At 40.2% G+C, this 27,811-nt stretch overlaps 1 protein-coding gene across 1 annotated transcript in view; it reads right to left on the bottom strand.

Annotated features, from left to right (window-relative positions):
* The window catches only part of GPCPD1 (glycerophosphocholine phosphodiesterase 1), a 61,617-nt gene that overhangs the window by 23,048 nt on the left and 10,758 nt on the right, over positions 1-27,811 (bottom strand). Inside the window, exons 4-8 of the mRNA XM_081096802.1 lie at positions 22,731-22,815; positions 15,619-15,694; positions 13,608-13,649; positions 6,966-7,089; positions 2,098-2,329 (exon numbers count right to left, since the gene is read on the bottom strand). Coding sequence (XP_080952928.1) covers positions 2,098-2,329; positions 6,966-7,089; positions 13,608-13,649; positions 15,619-15,694; positions 22,731-22,815 — 559 coding nt within the window. The remainder of the gene's footprint in view (positions 1-2,097; positions 2,330-6,965; positions 7,090-13,607; positions 13,650-15,618; positions 15,695-22,730; positions 22,816-27,811) is intronic.

The following is a 27,811-nucleotide window of genomic DNA, read 5'->3' as shown; positions in this document are numbered from 1 at the left end:
GTGGCAGGTAGGAGCTGCAGGCGGCGTTGGACTGCAGGATTTGGCTCAATCCCTGCAGGCCACTGAGAGGGATCCCACCCGTGCACAAATTCATGCCCCGGGCCTCTAGTATATATATATACAAGACTAAGGTATACCTGTAGTGAGCTTTTAATGTATATTATATTCTATGAAAACACATCCACACAGATGACATAGAGGGATGGTAACTCTCCAGGAAATTGAACACTCTGAGATTACATTGAGTATTTTTTTTTTTTAGCAGCCTAGTTAATAAATAAAATATTATTTCCAAAACTGCTAACCAAATGAAAGGGAAGTTAGACTGTTCAAGGAATTACTGAAAGGTAGGTCCTGCCCAGCGGGTGTAGCTCAGTGGTTGAGTGTCGACCCATGAACCAAGAGGACCCCAGTTCATTTCCTGGTCAGGGCACAAGCCCAGGTTTCTGGCTCAATCCCAATTGGGGTGCATACAGGAGGCAGCAGATCATGATCCTCTCTTATCATTTATGTTTCTCTCTCTCTCTCTCCCCCTTCCCTTTCCTTTCTGAAATCAATAAAAATACATTTTTTAAAAATAAGAAAACATTCAACCAAAACTTTATATTTTTATAATAAAATCCTACAGGTCATATTACTTAGGTAAGACCTAACTATAGTTTTCTTTTTTAAAAAATAAAGGTATTTTTAGTTATTTTTTGGGGGAAATACTGTAAATTCCATCTAATGCAAAGCAGCTAAAAAGCCACTCACAAAAGCTATGTCTAAAGGAATCATCAAATTAAACAATTCAAAGATTATAATTTTAATTACACACAACAAATGTTATTCATTGGGTTTAAATCCATTCTGAATTGTGCCATTTTCAAGAAACCATGGCTACTTGCTACCGCTGAGCAAGGCACATACTCTACTCTCAAAGATTTAAACTTTAGAAAAGTAAAAATGGGAGTGAAAGTGCCAAAAAAAGAGAAAGTAGGGAAAGCGATACATGTAACTACTGAGCCAGGCCCAATAGAGCAAGGACCTCAGGGGAGGGCTCGGTATTATCTGTGGAGAGCCGTAGCCGATTTGGCTCAGTGGACAGAGGGTTGGCCTGAGGACTGAAGGGTCCCGGGTTAAATTCCAGTCAAGGGCACATGCCTGCCTCTGTAGTTCCCCAGTCCCTCAGCCCCCCAGCCGCCCAGGGCCAGCCCGAGGTACAGGCAAGCCTCGGATGGCAGCAGCCCAGCTGACGCCTGAGCCACAGGCAAGCCTCAGATGTCGGCTGCCCAGCCGCCCAGGGCCGCCCAAGGCTCAGGTAACCAGAGCCAGCTGAGGCTTGCGCTGCCAGCAGTGGCAGCAGCAGAGGTGTTACGGGGCATCGCCTTCCCCTGATTGCTGGGTCGCCTCCTGCCCCTGAGGGCTCCTGGACTGTGAGAAGGGGCAGGCCAGGCTGAGGGACTGCCCCCTCCAGTGAATGAATTTTCATGCGCCGGGCCTCTAGTTCTTATAATAAAATGCCTCAATAAACCATAGACTTTGGTCATAAAAAGGGCTCAATCATGCTAGTTTCATCAGGTTGCCCAACAACAGTTATATTTAGCACAGACACAGACATCAAGACATCTGATCTTTATTTGAAACCAATTTTGCTGAAGTTCTCAATTATATTCTTAATTACAGGCCCGATGCACGAATCCGTGCACGGGTGGGGTCCCTCAGCCTAGCCGGTGATTGGGGTTGATTGGGGCCATCTAGCCCAGTCCCGATCGGGGCAGACTGGGGCCAGCTGGCTGGCCAGGGGGAGGGACCGGCCTGCATTGAGCGTCTGAACCCTGGTGGTCAATGTGCGCTATGCGACTGGTCAACCGGTTGTTCAGTTGACCGGTTGTAACAATCGCTTATGCTTTCATATATATAGATATATATAGGTAGTACTTGTGTCTGTCAACTCTTAAGTTTTTTAAGCCTGCCAAAATATATAGAAGATTAAACATCTAAAATGCTGTACAAATCATGGGTTTATATAAATCAGACTACAATAAAAATGAAAACATACACAAAAGTTCATGCCTACATTCCTTCTCAACCCTCTTAAGTTAAAGAATTACTCACCTCAAAAAAATCAAATATTAGTTCCAAATTATCTGGTTCCATTGTCTGTATGCTATATTCTGTCCAACGATCAGGCTGTAAGCCATACCCACAATCCGGCTGTGAATGCTTGCACTTGAACTCAGTGTCGCTAATCAAGGATATCTCCAGGGTATTGGACATTTTGTGAAGAACAGTGGGAGACACCCTATCATCATCATCTTCCTCCAGACCCTCTAGTGTCAGCTTCACTCTAAACAAAAGGAAAAAATAATGAATTTCAAAAAGTGGAACTAAAGGAAAACTCATAAAAATGTTATCTAAATGCTAAAATTTAGAAGTGCTCCCTGAATATGCAAAATCTTCAAATAATAAAATACAAGGTGGAGCAAAAGTAGGTTTACAATTGTGAGTACATGAAACAGAGTTTATTATTATTATTATTTATTAATTATATTTTCCATACAGCAACTGTAAACCTACATTTGCCCTACACTGTGTATTATATAAAGACTACACACACTATAGGTTAAGGCAATGATGGCGAACCTTTTGAGCTCGGCGTGTCAGCATTTTGAAAAACCCTAACTTAACTCTGGTGCCGTGACACATATAGAAATTTTTTGATATTTGCAACCATAGTAAAACAAAGATTTATATTTTTGATATTTATTTTATATATTTAAATGCCATTTAACAAAGAAAAATCAATCAAAAAAATGAGTTCGCGTGTCACCTCTGACACGCGTGTCATAGGTTCGCCATCACTGGGTTAAGGCATCAGCTATATTTTATAAAATACTGATGTTTTAGCCCTAGTTGGTTTGGCTCAGTGGATAGAGCCTTGGCCTGTGGACTGAAGGGTTCTGGGTACGATTCCAGTCAAGGGCACATGCCCTGATTTTGGGCTCAATCCCCAATAGGGGGTGTGCAGGAGGCAGCCAATCAATGATTCTCTCTCATCATTGATGTTTCTATTTCTCTCTCCCTCTTTTTTCCTCTCTGAAATCAATAAAAATATATTTTAAAAAGTACTGATGTTTTAATCTACATATATTTCTGTAAAGTATTAAAATGAGACAAATGCTCATTAAGCCTAAGGCCATTTCCATTAATTCTTTGGTTTTTAAAAAAACGAACCTAAAAAGGTACTTACTATTACCCTCCATCTATACCTGGCCATTTCAATTTCTTTTGAGATGTCTCACAAATGCCTATGCATAAAACAAGCACAAAAATCGAACCATATTCTGCTAGTCTGCATTAAAAGACTGTTAAGAGTTAGAGATTATAAACTATTTTCACCTTTCTTCTATCTCACCACAGTGAGTCGGGGGTACTTTGTGAAAAGTATATTACTCAAGAAAAACACTGTATTAAGTACATATATTTGTCTGTTATGTATCCTTTATGTGTATCTATGTACTTTTTTAAACAAAGCAAACATATAAACTAAGAGTCTAAAACTCTTATAGGCCTCACAGCAATGAAAACAAAGACCAATTACCCAAGCCATAGGGCTAACAGAGACTAATCTACTCCCAATAAAAGGCAATTACTTGCACGAAGCACTTGTAATGCCCCAAAGTACTCAATTCTAGAATATACAAGAATGTACCAACTGAAATGCACTTAAACAACTTTAATATTATTAATGTAGGAAGTTATGTTAATGTATACAGCAGCGATTTTCAACATTTTTTAAATCACAGCACACATAAACTAATTAATAAAATTATGCAGCACACCAAAATATTCAATTGTTTGCCAGTGTGACCAACAATTTGATTCATTCACACTGGACGGCTATTGTTGTGTTGGCTATTGCCATTTTTTTAATTTGACAATATAAGGGAAAAGAGGCGAGTGCCCCTGACTAAATAGTCAGGTATTACATGTTTTTAAAATTCTGCAGCACTCTGGTTGAAAAGCGCTGGTAAGAGTAATAAATAGCTAAGCTCCAAAAACTTTTCAGTCTAGATTTAAATGGGATCTGATTGATAATAAAAATAATGGAACTGTATTAGTGGGACCTGCTTTCTCTGCATGACCTCCTGTCTCCAACCACTGCTGAGCCTTATCACATAGCCACATAATTCTGAAGTCTTCCTGAGGGAACATCCATATAGATTATTCAACTGGTAATACTGTACTAATCAAAAGTAGCACTTCAATAATAAAAAAACCCATCATCTCTTCTCATAAACCAAAGCTCTTAGGAATAATTCTGGACAACCGATTCTATTGGTGAACCTGAAAGAAGAAACATCCTCTACCAGAGCATATGAAAAGAGACCACAAATGGACAGTAATGAACAGGCAAGAAAGGCATGGAGATAAAAAGGCTATACTGTCATCAGCAATGTGCATCTACCCTCCTCCCTCACCTGCAGAAAAGAAAGAAAAGTCATGTTTAAAGGGATCTATGAAAGAATTTGTTAAAGGGGTTCTTCAAAAAGCTATATAAATGTTATAGTCTATCATAAAGAGACATTGCTTTCCACTTACTGCTGGAGTCAACTGAAAGAGAAACTTGTGCTTAAAATTTGATAATAAAATAAAATAGCATGTTTAGTGTTTTAGTTAAAATGTATAAGCTGTTGCTAAGTTTTTAAAGTCCTTATAACCTTGCAGTTAAAATTATTTCCTATACCATGAAGGTTTAATCTAACACTAATACAAACTTGGGGGGACGGAAAATGGTCAGAACACCAGTTTCTAGCTATGCATGATTATTTCAACAGGAATCAGCCCTGCTGGCCGTGGCTCAGTGGTTGAGTGTTGACCTATGAACCAGGTGGTCATAGTTTAATTCCCAGCCAAGGCATATGCCCAGGTTGCAGGCCCGATCCCTGGTGTGGGATGTGTAGGAGGCAGTCAATCAATGATTCTCTCTCATCACTGATGTTACTTTCTTTCCCTCTCACCTTCCTCTCTGAATTCAATAAAAATGTATTTTTAAAAATACGAAATAGTTGTTAATTTGTAGAGCCCAACTAAGTATGGTTATATTAAATATTCCAACTTAAGCCTAAGCAACACTATAATATATACAAATACTCAAAATAATATCTAGAAACAATAAGGGGTAATGGGGGGGGGGGGCATATGTAATACATTTAACAATAAAAATTTATAAAAAAAAAAAACACACCACCACAAAAAGCTGCAAGAGAACCAAGCACTTTGGAGACTGAAGAAAACATAATTTTGAAAAATATGTATAGAAAATAAAAGTTAACTTTTCATAGAAAAATAAAAAAGAATGGTATAGGACTCAGTATGTATTTGCAAAGCAATGAGAACCCCAACCATTAATATCTATGAATTTCTTAGTAAGTCTTATTAAGACCAACCAACCAAGGCTTTTACTGCTTTCTTTATTTCAAGGTCTTATGGCTAATGAGACATTTTATAGTTATTACACAATTTGCTTCCTTTAACATTTAAATAAGATATTAAATTATAGCCCTAGCCGACTTGGCTCAGTGGATAGGGCGTCAGCCTGCGGATTGAGGGGTCCCAGGTTCGGTTCCGGCCAAGGGCACATGCCTGGGTTGCGGGCTCGATCCCCAGTGTGGGGTGTGCAGGAGGCAGCCAATCAGTGATTCTCTCTCATCACTGATGTTTCTATCTCTCTCTCCTTCTCCCTTCCTCTCTGAAATCAATAAAGAAGTATATATTTTTTAAAAAGATATTAAATTATATGACTAACTGGTTAGAGAATCTTTGCAGTCAAATGGATCTTGCAGATCAACCATGTGGTCCCAAAACCTCCATTTTTTCTGAAGCAAAGCAGAAGCCTAGAAATGCACAGAGACAAGGTACACCCAAAATCCTTTACTCACTCTCAGAAGAGCCAATGCAAATAACTATGAAGTATTACATACCCGTTCCCTTATGTACTGTATAATTTATTTTATGTATTAAAAGTTTTATGATATTTAAGCAGTTATGGTAAAACATTTATGGATTTTGCAACTGCAGTATTATTATGAATTATATCCAAATGACAGAGCTGCCTGGGTCACTAAGAAGCCAGCTCACTCAAAGGCATATATGATGACATTACAGAAAAATAAAGTTACTAAGTATAAAGTTTTTGTGTAAAGTTTTCACACAAAACTTGACATCTATTTTTTAAATTAATATATGATTAAAAAGAAACTAATATGGAACTGCTATGATAACTGCTACCTTTCTTTGTGGAAAGGTTTTCATTTGTAAGCTACAAGAAAGTTTAGGGCACTGAAGGATATTTCCAACAATCATTTTTCTGTTTACCCTCATTTAGCAAGAAACCATTTCTCTTATATCAATTTAAAACAAGCAATTTATTGCTACACTAATAAATTTTAAATGGTATAAACCATACAGAAGTATAAGCTTGGAAATCATTTATTTACATAAAAACACAGTGTTCTAGTTTCAAATTTAGAGATTAAGAATAACATAAGTAGCCGAAACCGGTTTGGCTCAGTGGATAGAGCGTCGGCCTGCGGACTGAAAGGTCCCAGGTTCGATTCCGGTCGGGGGCATGTGCCTGGGTTGCTGGCACATCCCCAGTGGGAGATGTGCAGGAGGCAGCTGATCGATGTTTCTCTCTCATCGATGTTTCTGACTCTCTGTCTCTCTCCCTTCCTCTCTGTAAAAAAATCAATAAAAAATATATTTTAAAAAAAAGAAAAAAAAAAAGAATAACATAAGTACATGTAATTGCAGCAATCTGAGACAGGGAAGCAGTTCACTCTCATAAGACCCTGTAGTTATTAGAAAACGTAACATTAAAAGTGTGCTCTTTTTTAGTTTATACACTTAAAGTCTAAAACCAGAAATCTATAGCATTAGTGAAAATAAATGGCCTAATTAACAAATACACATGGTCATACCTAAATCTAGATTTTTTAAATTTCTTCTTGGTTATAGAGACAGGAGGCTTTTCAGAATAATGCAAACGTAATCTTATTTCAGTCTGACACGTCAGCCATCCCGAATCCAAATTCTCAACACCATCTGGCAAGTAAATACAAAGAAGAGTAATTATTACACATATTTTTAAACAATCCAATAAGTATAATACACACTGACAATTCTAGTTCACCTTCAGATTTTAATACATTCAGGTTATGTCACTGGTACTTCTCTCCAAAGCAAATATATGCGTAGTCTTAAATTTATCATTGAAAAAGAACTTTTATATGAAGAGGGGGGGAAAAGTTAAATGAATGTTAACAATAGCCATAGTTTAACTTAATAAAACTATTCTAATTAAATCCATTATCGAAATAATACACATTCATTTCAGAAAGAATCCATGTTTCAAGATGACTTCTAACCTACATTTGTTCCATTGGGAATTACTATTACACTTCCAAATACTTCACATGAGGTATTTTATTCAGCTGAAACTAATTATACGACTAGTGCTAGGGACTGAAATATGAGATGGTAAAAATAAAACTGTGAGTCAATTCTGTATTCTCACATTTATACATTCTGCCGTAAATTTCACAACTGTGATAATACTGTATTAGCACTGTTTAACTTGAAGTTTCCTACTAACATAGGCAACACATTTTTCAAAGTACTATTGAACTATCAACTGTTTTGGACCTAAGTTTTTCAATAGGACTTAAAATACATACCAAGAAACATTTATCTTTAGAAATGTAACTTTAAAAATGTTTAGTAGTTAGCAAATCTATACTAATAAAAGAGTAATATGCTAATTAGACCGTGAGACCTTCTGGACGTCCTTCCAGACAAAGCCATGGCAGCGGGCGGAGGCAGAGGTGGCTGGGGCGATCAGGCCAGGAGGGGAGGGCAGTTGGGGGTAATCAGGCTGGCAGGGGGAGGAGGCAGTTGGGGGTGAGCAGGCCAGCAGGGGGGGCAGTTGGGGGGCGATCAGGCCGGCGGGAGGGGGCAGTTGGGAGCAAGCAGGCCAGCAGCCAGAGTGGTTAGGGGCGATCAAGCAGGCAGGCAGGTGAGCGGTTAGGAGCAGTGGTCCTGGATTGCGAGGGGGTTGTCCGAGTGCTGGTTTAGACCCTGTGGGGTCCCAGATTGGAGAGGGTGCAGGCTGGGCTGAGGGACACCCCTCCCCCCCCGCCCTGTGCACGAATTTTGTGCACCAGGCCACTAGTTTTAAAAATAAAAAGAAACCACAGGAGTGGGTGGGGAGAGGTCAATGAGGGGAAAAGGAGACATACATAATACCTTCAACAATAAAGAATTTAATTAAAATAAGAAATATTTGGGTAGAAATAAAAAAATAAAAAGAAACCACCATTATTTCTTAATTTTAAACTATTTCCAGGAATAGACAAAGTTGGAGAAATGACTTTGCATCCTAAAAGCTAATAGCCCACTGTACACAATAAACATCTGTAGATGCAAGTAGCAGACCTTCCTCACACACCACGCACATCTATTAAAAAAAAATGTTTTCCCTAAGTGGCAGTCCTGACCAACTTTAAAATAATTTTTTGTGAGAATTTTTAGCTGAAAATATTCAAGAACACCCAAATTGTAATATATTTATTTTTATAATATTCATTGCAAATTGATTTTTTTAAATTAAATTCAAAATATTGTGGCACATGGGGATGGTTTCCGTTTTGGATGCGTGGCTGTTAACTGGCTAAAACTGAATTTAGAACAACAATAAAAATTTATATGCAGTTATAACCATATATAGTAATTAATACACAACTGAAAAAAAAGAGAAAACTATCCTAATAACAGACAAACATAGTAATTGACCGTACCTTCGCTACACCTCCCATTGGCTAATCAGCACGATATACAAATTAACTGCCAACAAAGATGGCGGGTAATTTGCATACTGCAGGCAGGACAGGACAGTGGAGCCGCCAGTGTGAGAGCCACCATCCAGGCCCCCTTGTGTCACCCCAGAAGCTGTCCAGAAGCTGGTGATCGGGGGGGAGGTGGGGGTCCCCTGCCCAGGCCTGAAGCCTGGGCTAGAGGCGTCAGGCCTGGGCGGAGGGCTGAGCTGGCAATCGGAGGGTGATGGGGGTCGACGCCTCTGGCCGAGGCGTCAGGCCTGGGCGAGGGGCCAATCCAGTGAGTTGGCAATCAGAGGGGTCTGGGGGTCCCCTGCCCAGGCTGACACCTCTGGCCGATGCATCAGGCCTGGGCGAGGGGCCAATCCAGTGATTGAAGGGTGATGGGGGTCGACGCCTCTAGCCGAGGCATCAGGCCTCGGTGAGGGCGTAGCCAGCTATAGGAGGGATATGGGGGTCCCTTGCCCAGACCTGACACCTCTGGCGGAGGCGTCAGGCCTGGACAAGGGGCCGATCCAGCGATCGGAGGGTGATGGGGGTCGACGCCTCTGGCCAAGGTGTCAGGCCTGGGCAAGGGTGGAGCCGGTGACTGGGGGGAGATGGGGGTTCCCTGCCCAGGCCTGCAGCCTGGGCCAGAGGCGTCAGGCCTGGGCCGGGGGGCCAAGCTGGCGATTGGTGTGAACTCCAGAGGAAACACCTTTTCTGACCACTCATTGGCTAAGCTCCCTGTATGCCACTGGTAATATTCTTTGTAACTTGGGTAATAAGAATCCAAAAAGGTGATCTACGGTTTTTCACCACTCCTGGCGAAAAAAAACGAAGGTCAGCTGCTGGAGGGCTAAGAAATGTCATATCCTGCCCTAACCGGTTTGGCTCAGTGGATATGACAGGGTCTGGGTTCAATTCTGACCAAGGGCATGTACCTAGGTTGCAGGCTCTTCCCTGGCCGGGGCCCAAGTCAGGGCTCATGCAGGAGGCAACCAATCAAAGTGTTCCTCTCACTTTGATGTTTCTCTCTGTCTTTCCCTTTCTCTTCCACATTCTCTAAAAGTCAATGGAAACATATCCTCAGGTGAGGATAAAAAAAATTAAATAAAGAAATTATTATTATATGAAAGACACATCTTGAAAATGCCTAAAGAAAGTTGTCATTTTTTTATGGTGAAGAGACTGGAGTCTGTGTTGATGAAAAAACCTTGGTGACTGGCAGTGGCTGCAGCAGCAGGGTGATGGGGCTGGTGTCTTCCTCTGATCAGCCCGGTCACCTCCCACAAAGGGAGGCCAGACTGCGGCTTAGGCCCTATCCCCAAGGGGAGCCAGGAGTGGGCCTAAGCTGTCCCTAGGACATCCCCTGAGGGCTCCCAGTATGTGAGAGGGGGCAGGCTGGGCTGAGGGATACCCCCCCCCCCCCGTGCACGAATTTCATGCACTGGGCCCCTAGTTCCTATATAAAGAAAGCTCTTGCCTTAGCCGGTTTGGCTCAGTGGATACAGTGTCAGCCTGTGGACTGAAAGGTCCCAGGTTAGATCGCGATAAAGGGCACATGCCCAGTTGTGGGTTCTATGCTCAGTGGGGGGTGTGCAAGAGGGAGCCGATCAATGATTCTCTCTCATCATTGATGTTTCTATCTCTCTCTCCCTTTCCCTTCCTCTCTGAAATCAATAAAAATATATTAAAATATATATTTAAAAAAGCTCTCCAAAACATGTAACATAAATACCATCTTTTCTAAATAAAGAGGACAAGACTATAAAACACTAAAGCTATTCAAGTATTTTAGACTACCTGATGATATAACACAAATAACCTCAAATAAAATCCAAATTCCTATCCAAACACTGCCAAAGCATGTACATTCTGAAGTGTATAAACACATGTCCCTATTAAACCACAACCAAAACATTCAAACCTGTTCCTTCCTGTTCTGAATAGGAAAGCAACTGGTTATCAGCAATTTATCTCTGGTTCAGTCAGCAAAAGCACACATTCTGCCCACTCCTTTACACAGTAAAGTATTTAAAAATGAAAACGCAATCAACTGCATTTAAGGAAAAAATAATAAAATAAAAATGCAATTTAGCATAATGCTGACACATTATAAGAATTCAAGTCCCTGAAAACTTGAATTCTCAAAGTGTTTACTGAAGCAGAAGTATACAAATGAACAACACTTTGAACATATTCAGAGGTAAAAGGATTTCTAATGTGCTAATTAAATGTTAAAGACTAAGTCAGAATTACTAGAATATTCTGCTTAATCTGGATTTTACCATAAATGCACATATAAACATACAGAATGCACAAATTAGCTCAAGAGTAATATTTCAAAAAAAAAAGAGTAATATTTCATATCTTAAATGTTTAGAACTGCTAATATCATTTTCAAGCATAATACAGCAGGTCCTGGGGTTACGCCGGAGATCTGTTCCTACGGCCCTATGTAACGCGATTTTTGCCGTAAGTCCGAATTTACCTACATAGTCACCTACATCACTTACATGGAGCACATACACAGCAGTAATGAAGTGAAACAGTAAAAAAAATTTAAAAGAAAGATAACAATTCCTGACCTTTACTTGTGGCAAATAAATAATAAAAAACATAAAGCACATATGTACATGCGTCAAAATGGAACTATTTTTTTTTAATAAATAAATGGGAGATGGTGACATAACCACGAAACAACATACATCGAGTCCGAAGTATCCCGAGGACTGTCTGTAGTGTTAAAAACTGATGTTATTACTAACTCATATAACTGAAATCACCTGTCAAAAAACTTAAAGCATAAGAATTATACAGGGCCCAGCCACTGTGCTCAGTAGTTGAGCATCAATCTATGAACTAGGAGTTCATGGTTTCACTTGGTCCCCAATGGGGGGGGGGGGGGGGTATGAAGAGGCAGCCAATCAATGGTTTTCTCTCATCATTGATGTTTCTAATTCTCCCTTACTCTGAAATTAATAAAAATATATTTTAAAAAAAGAATTATACATGGTGGAGCAAAAATAGGTTTGTAGTTTGTATAAAAAATACAATAATCCTATATAATAAAAGCCCAGTGACTGAACAGCGGAAAGACCAGAACGACTGGTCTACCAGTCACTATAACATGCCCTGACCACCAGGGGTCGGATGCTCAACGCAGGAACTGCCCTCTGGTGGTCAGTGTTCCACCCCAGTGGGAGTGCCGCTCAGCTGACTGGGATGAGCAGCTGTTCCCGCTGCAAACCCTGGGCCGATGGGCAGGAACCCGGGCTGTGATCGTTGCCTCCTCACCCCAGGCTCCTCCTCCTCATAGAGCTGACCTCTGAAGCTGGGAGGCGGATTCGTGGCTACTGTGGGACTGAGGCCTACTCCACTGCCTTTCAGTGCTATTGTCCCTGGGCCTGGCCCTAAGCGGGTCCCCTGGAGAGGCAAGTGCGAGTGACACTGGGCAAGGCTTCTTAGCCTCATCTACCAGACGACGGGCCTCTATGTCCAGGTCTCCAGGTGCAGGCTCCCTCTTTTCCCCCAGACAAAGGTTATAACCACCCATGTCTCTTGCTTGCTGTTTGTGGGGAAGCTGGATGAAGTAGAAGCCCCTGGGCTGTCTTCTTCCTGGCATGGCCTCTGTAGCATTTCCCCTCTTGCATGCAGCCCCACATTTCAATCTTCCTTCTCCTTTTCTCTTCCTCAAGCTGTCATAGTTTCTCCTTATGCCTTTCCACTTGGGCACTTAATTCTTCCTGCATTTTCAGGCGAACGGCTGTTTTAGCAGCCCCTCTGACTCCAGAGCCCGACGCAATGACCCTGCTCCCTGACTCGCTCTATGGTGGCCACAGTGCTGCCAGATCACGCCATGTCAGCTCCGGCTTCTGGCTTCTGGCTTCCTGCCCCTACCCCTACCTAATTAATTTCCTTTCAATGTGCACGAATCTGTGCACCGGGACACTAGTTAATAAATCCTATAGAATGAAGAGCTAATACGCAAATGGTCACCACGCCCTCACGCCATCACAGCTCAGACACTTAACACTGGGGAGAAAGGAATGGGGACCAGCAAGGCACAAATGAGCTCGCAAGAGAGGAATGGGGACCAGCCAGGCACAAATGAGCTTGCGAGAGAGGAATGGGGACCAGTCAGGCTGTGGCCTAGGAGAAGGATAAGCCACCCTCTCCATGGTCCCGGGCACCTGCAGCAGCAGCCCGGGCAAAGCCGCCTGCCCACGGTCCCCTGTGGCTGCAGCCCACCTGGGCGAAGCTGGCTGGGTCCCGGGTGCCTGTGACCAGTCGGAGGAGGAAATCCTGGGTCCCGGGTGCAAGGTGAGGCAGAGGTGGTTAGGGGTGATCAGGCCAGCAGGGGAGCAGTTAGGGGCAATTAGGCCAGTAAGGGAGCAGTTATGAGCGATCAGGCAGGCAAGCAGGCAAGCAGTTAGGCGCCAGTGGTCCTGGATTGCGAGAGGCAGTCAGACATCCCCCAAGGGACCCCCCTCCCATGCATGAATTTCGCGCACCGGGCCTCTAGTAATAATTTAAGAATAAACTCTGTGTTTCGCGTACTCACAACTGTAAACCTTTTGCCCCACCTGTAGTGGAAACTATTATTTAAGAGAATGGCATTTGTTTCTTAGATTTAGCTTCTATTTCCAATATCATACTCTGTCATATTTCCCTATATCTGTTTCTAATGAATGTTATGTAACATCTCAACCATATCAGTAAAAATTTTTAAAGCTCAGTCTCACTTACTGTGGATTCCAAATTGTCCATCGTCAATAATAATTTCACTTTCTAGAATTGAAGGAAAATAGAAAACCTAGTTAAAATTCACAATGTATACGGACAACTGAGAGATTACCCACCTTAAGCATTTTTAAAAATATGAAATCTAAAATTTTAAAGCAGCCCAAAGTGAATAAGCATATTTATTGTAGCCCTCAATAAAGAATTCCCTTTTAAGAAGGCTATCAAACAATCAGTTCTTACATACTCAGTGATTATTCAGATGTTACAAGGAAGAGAAAGAGGACTCCTCAGATGGTGCTCTAGAGGCACTGGGACAAACTTCACCCACAATTTGTGAGCCTGACATATTGCTAGACAACAGGATCTCCTGGTTCATTTTTCAAACCAAAGGTCTTGGCACAATTAAAATGCTTATTCTTATGTAATGCATTTTCTGAACTAATCTAAAATGTAATTCTCCTCAAATCTCCACTATTCTCAATAGCCAACTAAAAGCTTTACAAACAGTGTAAACTTACCTGTATACTCAGAGCTGTGAGGAACTATCAAAAGAGTAAGTTCTAGCACATGCCCTTCTAACAGAAATCTCAACTACATAGATAAGCTACTAAGCCCCACCTTCTGAATAACATACTAATTCCCTGCTCTTTCCTTTCCTGTTTACTTTACACACAGGTCTGAAATACTTGTCAAAATTAATGCGACAGTTCCCAAGGAAGGTTCTCTGACAGATTTCATGGAGCTCTTAAGTTTAGAGAGTCTATTTTCCAGATATAAATTTCTTTTTAAAAGATCAGAAACATAATCATCCCACTTTTCATAATAATAAAATATATTTAACTGCAAGATGCTTCAAAATGCAAATTATTTTAAACTACTCATACCTAATAATTCCCAACCTCAGTATAGAACTATTATAATTCTGAAATATGCTATCAGAAAAATCCTAAATACAGTATCAAAAATGTATTAAAACATATAAAAAGAAAATTCAATAAAGAGGATGGAATGAGATAGCTGTTTAAACAAAACCTGTCTACTGTAGGGTAAAGCAGAATCTCTCACTACTTTCTAAGCTGGTAACTAGAAAGCCAATTATTATCTTTATATTCTAATTTTCCTTAGACACTGAAAGATGCATTTCTCAGCAATGAGTCAATTTAAAGATGAATCGATAATTTAATGTATGTGAAATAAACTTCAAGTTTTAATCTTAGTATGGAAAAGGAAATTAAAAAAATACTTGTATGAAGAGAAATGCCTTTTTAGGCATAATAAGAACACGGAATAATGTTTTTTATAAATTGATCTGAATATTCATTTTAACATAGCCAGCAAGGTACTTAAGTAAATAAGGAGGAAAATATGTCTGCTACAACCAAGAAATTTTAATTTATTCATACAAATTTATTCAAGTATTTACTATTTAAAAAAAAACAACAGAATAAATAGAATAACTTGCTCTATTCTCACTAAAGTTAAAAATGTAAGAATCTTTGTTTTTGCCCTGGCTGGGTAGCTCAGTTGGTTAGAGCATCATCTTGATATCCCAAGGTTTCAGGTTTGATCCCTAGTCAGGGCAGGAACAAGAATCAACCAATGAATGCATAAATAAGTGGAACAATAAATCAATTTCTCTCTTTCCTTCTCTCTCTCCTTTCCTCTTTCTCTAAAAGAAAAAGAAAATTCTCTAAATTATCTGAGCAAATAATCAATAAAGCCATGGATGCTCAGCAAAGAAGAATGTTACTTTGTAAACTTTGTCACTACTCCAAATAAAAAGTCTACAATAAATTAATCTAACCCTTCAAAATAAAAATAATTAAGCATTTCTAATAGTTTATAGAGAAAGGCAATTAAGAACTATTTAGTTTTGAAAGTAAGATTCATGATATGCTAAGTGAAAATTGACCTTAAACTTCAGAATAAAAATTTATTAAATCCCACTAAGCCATTGTGCAGCATATTAGTAACTTATGCATATGCCTCAAACAGATGCAGTTAATGCCCATACCTAAAGGGGTTATTGATCGTGGTTGTAGATGAGTCTCCCACTTGTGAACTATGACTTGACATGGACCACCGATAGTCTGCAATTTAAAAGTTAAATGTCTGCAATAATTTCTTATATCTTATATTCTACCCATGACTCCATTAGATGTTTGTGGCCTAAATTAATACTACATATGAAACCAAAAGATTCATCCTGTTAATTATCAATATTATATGCCCCTAATCAGGAATGTACTAGGTCACAAATCATGATGAGTGCTGGAAGAAAATGGGGATGAGAGAGTAAACAAAGAAAAATGGGATGAACTGGTACATAAAACTCATTCTTAAATCTGCCTACAATACTCGATTTTTTTCAAAGAAATTTTAATTTTTAACTGATATTCTGTTCTAAGTTAAAGTTAACCATAAATATAGTTTATGTTTGGTATATCAGCCAGTCAATGGGGTGTGTTACTGGGTAAAGTATCTCATCTTAAGTATCTCTTGAGGTGTTTGGATAAAGCCTAAACTCTATGACCATAGGAATAGTAGAAACAAGTACTTCAAGATCAACTATCACAAGTTACTCAAGAAATGTGAGGACATAATACAGTTCTTTACTATATACATTTAAGAATAGTAAGTAGATAACAGGAAGAACATCAGATTTCTCCTATCACAGTAACCAATGTTTCTAAAGATCACAGGAAACCCTAAAAGAAAGGAGACACACACGGGTAAATTTGAAGAACAAATTTGATAAAAGTGAAACTAACATCCAGTTTTACTTTTTTATGCCTTTGAGTTTCTAAATTCATAGTGTGATAACTCCTAATATTGTTCCCTATTATCAAGTTCTTTTACTAAGAAAATAAAACTTTATGTCAATAACATCTACACGATTTTTAAAACAAGAATGAACCTACCAACAAAGATTTCCGACATATAAGAGACTAAAGTATTAAATGCTTCCTAATTATCCTTTAATTACTTTTTAAATGACTAATTAAACTTATGTGTCAAAATGAAACCCTTAAATACATATTTTAAAAGCAAATTTTGACTGTAACCTTCATGTCTTCTGAAAAAAATGTAGTAAAATACAGGGATGCAAAAAGGAAAAAAAAAGTCACCCATTATCACACTACTTAGGGTTAATTATTATCAACATTTTCATACACAATCCTTAAGCCCTTTTCTAGGCATATCTAAACATACTATTAAAAAGCCTAAAACATGTAAGCTTCTCTCTATATATTATACATATTTAGATGGCATTAAATACTCTCCTATAACACGTTATAGGATTTCAATATTGATATTTTTAAAAGTCGCCAAGTGATAACAAATAAGTAACAGATTAGGCACATTAGGTAATTAAACACAAGAGATAATTCTGCCACTTAAAATAACCAGAGAGCCTGGCTGGTATGGCTCAGTAGTTGAGCACTGACCTATGAACCAGGAAGTCACTGTTTGATTCCCAGTTAGGGCACATGCCAAGGATGCAAACTCGATTCCCAGTAGGTGGTGTGCAGGAGGCAGTCAATCACTGATTTTCTCTCATCTTTGATGTTTCGCTCTCCCTCTCCGAAATCAATAAAAATGTATTTTTGCCCTAGCCTGTTTGGCTCAGTGGATAGAGCATCGGCCTGCAGACTGAATACTCCCAGGTTTGATTCTGGTCAAGGGCACATGCCAGGGTTACAGGTTCAATCCCAAGTAGTGGGCGTGCAGGAAGCAGCCAACCAATGATCATCTCTCATCATTGATGTTTCCATCTTTTCCTCTCCCTTCCTCTCTGAAATCAATAAAAATATTTTTAAAATAATAATAAAAAATAAATAAAATAAAAAATATTTTTAAAAAATAAAGTTTAAAAATCTTTTTTAAACTTGCAAACTTTCGGAATTTGAAAACTAAAATAGCACTAGATCCTCATTCAAATCACTTATCCTAGGATAATACGAAAAATGCTCATTTTCTCTTGACAAATACCTTCTTGTTATAAAGTTTACTTATGAATTGGTAGACTGGGTAGGTGTTTTTAAAAGGGAAAATGTGAAAACTGCTCATCTTAAAGTACAAATTTAACTTTCTTAAAAACTAAAAGGAGATGCATTTAATCCTACATTTCCTAGATTTTTTTTTACTATAACTTTTTCCTGTTATAGTGTTCCAGTTTTTTTAAACATCAAACTTTCTAATCTTCAAGAGATGCAAATTGCATACATTAAAAATAGGAATCATGTTTCTTAGCAATAATAAGCAGCCAGAAAAAAACTAACCTATTCTTCCCATGTTTCCAACATACCCTACCCAAAGGAAAAAAAAATCTTCTTCACTAAAAGAGGGTATGGGTTTACATTCTTATAGAAGTTACTAATCAAAGGTAACTTAAAGGATGCCATGAATATATTAAGTCTCAGCAAGGATTAAAAAGTGGGTAGAGGAACCCTAGCTGGTTTGGCTCAGTGGAGAGCATTGGCCTGAGGACTGAAAGGTCCTGGGTTCGATTCCGGTCAAGGGCACATGCCCAGGTTGCAGGCTCAAACCCCAGTTTGGGGCATGCAGGATGCAGGTGACCAATGATTCTCTCTCATCATTGATGTTTCTATCTCTCTCTCCCTTTCCCTTCCTCTCTGAAATCCATAAAAATAAAAATAAAGTGGGTAGAGGGGAAAAAAAGACGTTTTTGTTTTAATTGATTTGTCAGGGGAACTTTACCATGCACATAAGAATAGCCCTGTTGATTAAGTATTTGATAGGGTATATGTTTTAGTAGTAATTTTAATTAACTCCATCCTCATATGTTTTAGTTACAGCATACAACAATTTGGGCTTGAACAGAATGGAGTATTTGAGTAATCCAAAAGGCCAATTCAACAGATGACTTACAATTGTGTCTACTAGCATTCACACTACAAATCTGTGTTGTTTGGTACACAAAGTGTTGTAATATTAGGAAAAAAAACACACCCAAGTTTTAAAATACCACGAATTTCCAAAATTGTTATAACTAATTTATTAAACTTTAGAAGGTCATCTTAAATTTTAGCTTACTGAAGTCCTTTTAAATTTTTTAAAAAAACCTGAGCATTGACATATTAAAAATCTCAACAGTGACTCCAAAACATGCAATCCTTTTTAAGGCTCTATTACATGAAAAACAATCAAGATCTTAGAAAAAAAGAACAGCTCTCCCTTCCTCTCTGAAATCAATAAAAATATAATAAATAAAAGAAAAGAACAGCTCCATTCTGTAAAAGGCTGTCACAATTTTAAGCATTTTGGAGTTAAATGGAAGGTGTATCTTTGGAGAAAAAAAGAAACAGTATCAGTCCAGGACAGTATTCCATTAGCAGTACTGGTGGAGTTATTTTACAATTTAGTATATATTAAATCAGATGATTGCTAGAATGTTTTCAAGCATGCACACTAACAACGACAACAAAAAACCACACAAAACAATAAAACAAAACAACAAAAAAGACACCCCAAAACTATGTTTCCACATACACACAAGTGTCTTACTGATTGCTTCTCAAACAATTATTGACATCACTCAGCTACATCAAGCACTGAGAGAAATTTAAAATATCATCCAATATGTAGTCTGAAATTTTTGTTTTAACAAACCACCAAACAAATTATCAAATACTTATGTAATAGCACTGCTTCTAACTATCATGAAAAATGTAAATGTGCACTTTTAATATTTTACTAACTGTTTTCTTCCACTATTTTGGGGAAAATGTGCATGTAAAAGGATCTCTGAAAAATTTTTATCTATGCTGTCTGAGGCCAGACCATAGTTACTTAAGCATCACTATTTTTAATAAGACCATTAAGGAAAATGGTCACCTAGGAAGGAGTACAGCAAAGGTAGGTGGATAGATATCTCTATACGATGGTTCAAATATGAAGTTAATAGCTGAGGGTATTTAGCATTTAGAATTTCATTATATTTAATAAACCACTGGCAATAAATAGTTAAATTGAAATTAAAAGAACACCATCCATTTACAATAGCATCAAAAAATAAAATAAAAATATTTAGGAATATATTTAATTCAAATGTGTAAGATATATACACTTAAAACTACAAAACAGCCCAGCCAGTGTAGCTCTGGTTGAGCACTGACCCATGCCAGGAGCTGACCCATGCCCAGGGCTGCAGGCTCGATCCCCTATAGGGGGTGTGCAGGAGGCAGCCGATCATTGATGTTTTTGTAGTTCTCTATCCTTCTCCCTTCCTCTCTCTAAAAAAATAAAAATAAATAAAAAATCAATAAAAACAGCCCTGATCGGTTTGACTCAGTGGATAGAGTATCAGCCTGCGGACTGAAGGGTCCCAGGTTTGATTCTGGTCAAGGGCACATGCCCAGGTTGTGGGCTCGATCCCCAGTGGGGGGGCGTACAGGAGGCAGCCGATCAATAATTCTCTCTCATCATTGATGTTTCTCTCTGCTTCTGGATGACTGTTAAATCAATAAAAATATATATATTTTAAAAATCAATAAAAATATATTTAATAATAAAAAAAGAAACCATTGTAAAAAGAAGCCAAAATAACCCTGGGCTGTTCTAAATGAAAATCAAGAGAAATTAAGAATAAAATAAAAGTTTATAATGAATCTAATTATAAGTGAATGTTAACACCTATAAAAATTGAAAACAAAAAGTTACTGCAAAATAAAGAGCTACGTACACTGAGATGAAGGAAGCAGTTCAAAGACAATATAATTAAAAATTGGCTAACACTTCTGTATGAGGTAACTACCCTAATTCTAGCCACAAGAAAGAAGGGGTGGACATGGATTAAAGAAATGTTTAAATTGCATGTTAACTCAAAAATTACTTTGGTGAGAATGTGAAATTAATGGACTATGCAGGCTCATACCAATGTTTTCATTCCAGGAATATCTACTACCTTTGATTTCTATGTTTATATAACTTAGTATTTTGATTTGTCACCAATAAAATTATCTTAAAATTCAACATATTAACCTTATTCTAATTCTACAAAGTACAAGAGAACACGTAGCTATGAAAAATTAAGAGAAAAAGGACTGCCAGACTCAACTTCTAAACTAAAAGGAATATGCCAGAAGGAGCAAAATATAAGAGAATATGAATGGTAAAATTTTATATTACTTACAATAAAATGGACCTAAGAAATTTATAGTTCAAACCCTTCATTTAAAAGATGAGGAAGCTAAAGTCTAAAGGTCAAGTGACAAGATCACAAGGTTTTTAGCTTAGGCTTTACAACTGCTTTAGATCACCTTCTAAAACTTTGACCAGTAAAATTAATCTTATTACCCATTTCAGCTTTTTAATGCTTTCATAATTACTTTGGTTTCCTATTATTCTTTATATTTATAACATATATATTCCAATAATTTACATCATTGCATGATTTTAAGATTCCTTGCACATTAGTTTTATCATTTGACAATGTACAATTGCGACATTTTCATAATTACTTTTACTAAAAAGTAAGTTTCATTTAAAAAGCGCCACCAACTTACAAAAAAAGTGTCCCTTTAAGTTTGCATATGGGGGGGAAAACCCTCTAGCCATATGCATGGGATTTTATGTAGGTATTTACTCTATTCCATGAAAAACATACTTACCATGGCAGCCCCTGCATCACACGGTACATGTGTACACGATACAGAGCACCTACTTAAAGAAACACACTCACCAACACATACTGTAAACTTTTGCAAGTATTACAAGGGGAAAAACTTGTTTCTTACTGTAAGCAGACTTCTTGCCAATTTTTTCAAAGGCATTTTGGACTGATTTGCTGCTTTTGGTTACATTTTCAATGAAGAGGGGAAATACTGTAGATTGGCTTATTTTAACCTGTGTTGACAACAGTCTTACTTTAGAAAACTATGCCCAAAAGATTCATTATGATTTTTCTGGTCCAAATGCCCCTTTAAGTAAAATTTAGTTGAGTTCACGTTACAAATTTCACATACCAGGATCCACAAATAAGCTTTCAACGTCATGAGTGCTGTGGATCTGTGTCTGTGCATAATTGTTCAATATGTACTGAAGAATTATGCCATGATGCATAATCCCTATACTAAGAAATGTTCTTTTTTTAAGTCATAAAGTGAGACCATTGTCAAGATAAGCCAACAAAATGATTAACCATAATGTAATTTAAGTTTAATTACTGAGTATTTACAATATATTCTTGGAATAAACGTAATAGGTGCAAAAGACAGCAGAAGTGGGTTTGTCAGTTTTCTTTTTTTATAATGGTGGCTAAGAGAATGAGGTAACAGTGGCTGCTTGCATTTTTCATATGTTACAAGTATTCAATGACCCTAAAGGGGAAGAAATTTTCTTAAAAGTTCTAATCCATTTTTTGTGTCCTAGGCTCCTGCCTAAGCCCTTGTTCACATGCAGCCCAAGTGTGCTCAAAGGTAAAACTCTGAAGGAAAAGAATCCTTTCAGCAAATGAGTATCTTTTAAAAAGAGGAAAAGAATCAACTTTTTTTTCTAAATACAAAAACACTCCCAAAATAATAAATCATTTTGCGCAAGCAGATTTATATTCAATAGACTCCAAAGGCATTCAGGAAAGATCCTGGTCTGTCAACACCATTGTTGAAAAAATCTAAGAGAAATTACTTCAGTTTTTAAAGAAGTTAAACAATGCAGCCACTAAGAGACAGCTGCTGTGAAATAATTTTTAAAAATAATTATTCACTAAAAGCTGGCTATATACTCCTCTAAATGTACTTATACCACTTCACGATTAAAAAACAAAAAAAAACACCTTGTAACTGGTTACTAATTAGTTTACAAAAGTTACAGAAAATGCATACCTACCTATCAAAAATATTTATTTATCATTAAAACCTATATCATGATAACAATACTGCAACATACTTACTATTAGTCTTATAAAAATTCCATTACAGACATCAGCTGTCTCTGAAGTGGCTACTTCCTTGCTTTTTGTACTAAAATGTTATTAATCTAGAGTTCTATTTTCTTTATTTGATCAATACAAACTCGTTTTACTTTTAATGTTTCCAAACTTAAATTAGTTGCTTTTGAAAGAAGTCTGCTAAAGAAACTGGAAACTAGGTGAAGAAAACATACCTTTGGTTCTAAAAAGCACCCTTTGAAGTAGCGATACTGAACTGATTCTCCTCTACTGAGAATAATGGTTGCTTTCCAAAACATGCTGTGAAGGAAAAAAAAAAAAATTAAAACAGCTACAACAATACCAAACTAAAATGCATAAAAATTTCATAATTCATAAAACCCCTCAAATAAGGTCTGTGACCCAAACCACTTATTTATTCCTGCACAAAATTTACTCCAGGCCTAATCTGTACCAAGCACTGGAAACACATTGATGAATGAGGCAGAAAGAGCCCCATTTTCAAGAAGATTGCTTTCTTGTGTGGGTAAACAACCAGGCAACATACACTGTAAGAGCTATTTGAACTTCCTGATATGACAGGAAGTGCTGGAAGAGGCTTTTGGATGGGAGGTCTCAATGAGGAAGAACTGTCTTAGCTGAGACCTAAATGATGGGAAGAAACCAGCCATACAAAGAGCCAGGAGAAGTATTAAACAGAAAAAGCAAGTAGTGCAGAGGTGGAAACTAGAGTCAGGCTTTCCGAGCTAGAGATGTTACATAGCTGCTAAGAGGCTTTGGGGCCAAGGCCAGCAACTCATGTTCCCAATTGTCCCTTGTTCTAACTGTCCTGCCCAGACTCTGGCTATTCTCCTAGCCAAGCAATCAGTATTTGTATCTTACTTGTTTCAACCCAATGTCCTCCTTTGAACTATGCTATTCTAAAATTCACTACAATGCATGATTAGAAGTGGTTATTAGCTTCAAACCACAGACCACCGGTATCCAAAGTGTGGCTCCAAGGATGGTCAGTATCACCTAGGACACTGATGGCGAACCTATGACACGTGAACTCATTTTTTTGGTTGATTTTTTCTTTTTCTTTTTTTTTTCTTTTTTTAAAATATATTTTATTGATTTTTTACAGAGAGGAAGGGAGAGAGATAGAGAGTTGGAAACATCGATGAGAGAGAATCATCGATCAGCTGCCTCCTGCACATCTCCTACTGGGGATATGCCTGCAACCCAGGTACATGCCCTTGACCGGAATCGAACCTGGGACCTCTCAGTCCGCAGGCCGACGCTCTATCCACTGAGCCAAACCGGTTTTGGCGGTTGATTTTTTCTTTGTTAAATGGCATTTAAATATCCTATCTAATAAAAGAGAAACATGGTAATTAGCCGTAACTTCATTACCCTTCCCATTGGTTAATCAGGGTGATATGCAAATTAACTGCCAACCAAGATGGCGGCCGGCAGAGGGGCAACTGACGCGAACAGGGAGGCTTGCTTGCTCCAGTGATGGAGGAAGCCAAGGTTCCCCGCCTGCCTGCTGGGCTCTAAGCTGCTCTCTAAGAAACATTGTTACAAATATAGAAGCTAAACAAAACCCCAGAAACCTGCTTTCAGTCAGCCGGCATCTCAGAGCTGGAGTCACAACAAAGTTTCAAATACAGAAGGTAAACAAAGTCCAGAAACCTGCTTTCAGCAGCCGAGGTCTGAGCTAAAGCCAGCACTCAGCTCCAGTGAAAGCCATAGAAGTAAATAAATCCAAGAATAAAAAAAAAAGGAAAAAAGGAGAGGTTGGGAGCTTCAGTCACCAGCCAGCCTGAAAACGGCCCTCATCCCCTCACCCAGGCTAGCCAGGCACCCCAGTGGGGACCCCCACCCTGATCCAGGACACCATTCAGGGCAAACCAGCCGGCCCCGACCCGTGCACCAGGCCTCTATCCTATATAGTAAAAGGGTAATATACCTCCCAGCACCGGGATCAGCGGAGCCGCAAGGCCTCCCGGCACCGGGATCAGCGTGACAGGGGCAGCACCCAAACCCCGATGGCCCTGTGGCTCTGTGTGTGACAGGGGGTGGGGCCACAACCCCCTGATCGGCCCTGCTCTGTGCCTGATAGGGGGGAGCTCCCCAACCTCCCATCGACCCTGCCTTGAGTGTGACAGGGGCGGTGCCCCAACCCCCCAATCGGCACTACCCTGAGCGTGACTGAGGGTGGCATCACAACCTCCCGATCCACCCTGCTCTGTGCATGACAGGGGGCGGCGCCCCAGCTCCCCAACCCCCTGATCGGCCCTGCTCTGTATGTGACAGGGTACGGAGCCCCAACCCCCCTGATGGGCCCTTCTCTGTGCATGACAGGGGGCAGCGCCCCAACACCCTGATCAGCCGGCTCTGTATGTGACAGGAGTGGCACCACAACCCCCTGATACGCCCTGCTCTGTGCATGACAGGGGGTGGCGCCGCAACCTCCCCATCGACCCTGCCTTGAGTGTGACAGGGGGAGGCGCTCCAACCCCCCAATAGGCCCTACCCTGAGCGTGACTGGGGGTGGCATCGCAACCTCCTGATCCGCCCTGCTCTGTGTATGACAGGGGGCAGCACCCCAACTCCCCAATCGGCCCTGCTCTGAGCCTGACCAGGAGCTGCAGGGCAGGCACCTAGGGATTGGGCCCGCCCTCTGCCACCCGGGAGCAGGCCTAAGCCAGCAGGTTGTTATCTCCTGAGGGGTCCCAGACTGCGAGAGGGCACAAGTGGGGCTGAGGGACACAACCCTCCCCCGCCAGTGCACAGATTTTTTGTGTACCAGGCCTCTAGTCCTATCTAATAATTAACAAACATGGTAATTAACCATACCTCCGCTACGCTTCCCATTGGCTAATCAGGGTGATATGCAAATTAACTGCCTACCAAGGTGGCGGCCAGCAGCCACACAGCTGAAGCGAACATGAGGTTTGGTTGCTCCTGCGATGGAGGAAGCCAAGGTTCCCCGCCTGCCTGCCGCAGCCCAGCTCTGAGCCTGAAAGCAACAGCTCCGAAATGCAACTATGTTTCAATTATAGAAGCTAAACAAACCCCAGAAACCTGCTTTCAGCCAGCCAGCCTCGGAGCTGGAGCTGCAACAAAGTTTCAATTACAGGAGGTAAATAAATCCCAGAATAAAAAAAAAAAAAGAAAAAAGGAGAGACTGGGAGCTTCAGTTGCAGGCTTGGCCTGCCTGAAAACAGCCCTCAGCCCCGCATCCAGGCTGGCCAGGCACCCCAGTGGGGACGCCCAACCTGAAGGGGCTGCGGGCAGCCTGAAAACAGCCCTCAGCCCCTCATCCAGGCTGGCCAGATACCCCAGCGGGGACGCCCACCCTGAAGCAGGAGCAGGAAGCCTGAAAACAGCCATTAGCCCCTCATCAAGGCTGGCCAGGCACCCCAGTGGGGACCCCCACCCTGAAGCGGGTGCGGGCAGCCCAAAAACAGCCATCAGCCCCTCATCCAGGCTGACCAGGCACCCAAGCGGGACCCCACCCTGATCCGGGGCACCCTTCAGGGCAAACCAGCCAGCCTCCACCCGTGTACCAGGTCTCTATCCTATATAGTAAAAGGGTAATATGCAAACTGACCCTAACAGCAGAAAGACTGGGAATGACTGGTCACTATGACACACACTGACCACCAGGGGGCAGACGCTCAATGCAGGAGCTGCCCTCTGGTGGTCAGTGAGCTCCCACATGGGGGAGCTCTGCTCAGCCACAAGCCAGGCTGAAGGCTGCCAGCATAGCGGTGGTGGTGGGAGCCTCTCCTGCCTCCTCAGCAGCGCTAAGGATGTCCGACTGCAGCTTAGGTCTGCTCCCCACTGGCAAGTGGACATCCCCCGATGGCTGCCAGGCTGCCAGAGGAATGTCTGATTGCCAGCTTAGGCCCAATCCCCTGGGGAGCAGGCCTCAGCCAGCAGATGGTCATCCCCCGAGGGGTCCCAGACTGTGAGAGGGCACAGGCCTGGCTGAGGGATTCTCTCCCCCCCCACCCCCCCCCCCCAGTGCACAAATTTTTGTGCACCGGGCCTCTAGTATAAAACAAATATCAAAAATATGTCTTTGTTTTACTATGGTTGTAAATATCAAAAAATTTCTTTATGTGACACGGCACTAGAGTTAAGTTAGGGTTTTTCAAAATGCTGACACACCGAGCTCAAAAGGTTCACCATCACTGACCTAGGAGCTTATTAGAAATGCAAATTCTAAAAAAAGAAAAAAAAAGAAAAAATAAAGAAAATGCAAATTCTCAGGCCACCCCTAAACCTGTTAAATTAGAAAGTCTGGGGGGGGGGGGGGGAATACAATCTATCATTTAACTGGTAACTCTGATGACAAACACTTATGTTTGAGAGCCACTGTCATAGACCATTACCCAAACATTAATTCCACCTGAACAGTTCAGTGAATAAACGGCAGTTCCAAATGTTCTTCCATGACACCAGATGGCTAGCACTGCTTCCCACCTGGCTGCCAAGACAGGCTTTAGGCAGTATCCTCACTCTGACTCAATTGTAGTTCCTAAGAAATATCCACAGCCAGCTGTCACCCATAGTCTTAGCTTCAGCTATAAGAAAAATATGGTAGTTAAAAAATACACATACCCTGACTTTTTCCTGGGAGACTCTGCTTTCATAGGTCTGGGGCAGAGCCTGATCATATGGAATTTGATAAAATTTCATAGGGCACTGGATATATGACTGGTTGAGAATCACGGCTCTAAAGCAAGGAGAGCAAATGCTTGGCATATGTACCCCTATTACTTTTCCCTGATAGGCTCAGAATCATTTTCAACACAGGACTCCAAGCAAACGCTACCAACTATAAGGTGAAGTTTATTTCCCATCTCTGCTACCAAAAAAAAAAAAAAATAACAGGGGTGGGGGGGTGGGGGGGTGGGGGGGTGGCAGCAAATTCCCAGTACTATTTCATCCATAAAACAGTAAGCTAGAGTGTATAAAACTAGCCCCAGATGTGCACACTATAACTGGTGGGAAGCTCTGAAAAACAAACTGGGGCCCTTCTCTAATGCACTATTTCTCAATCCAGGAAAAAGGTCTAGGAATATATATATAATCTTTTTAAAGAACAGTTTATTGATTTTTAGAGAGAGAGGAAGATGTGAGAGTAAAACATCGATAGGCTACCTCCTGCATGCCCCCTACCAGGGATAGAGCTCAAGACCCAGACATGTGCCCTAAGCAGGAATCAATCTGGCAATCTTTTGGTGCACAGGACGATAGCCAACCAACTAAGCCACACTGGTCACGATTAGGCAGGTGT

Source organism: Myotis nattereri (genome assembly GCF_964212035.1).
Source record: "Myotis nattereri genome assembly, chromosome: 8".
NCBI classification, from domain to species: domain Eukaryota; kingdom Metazoa; phylum Chordata; class Mammalia; order Chiroptera; family Vespertilionidae; genus Myotis; species Myotis nattereri.
This window is presented reverse-complemented; position numbering and strand designations above follow the sequence as displayed.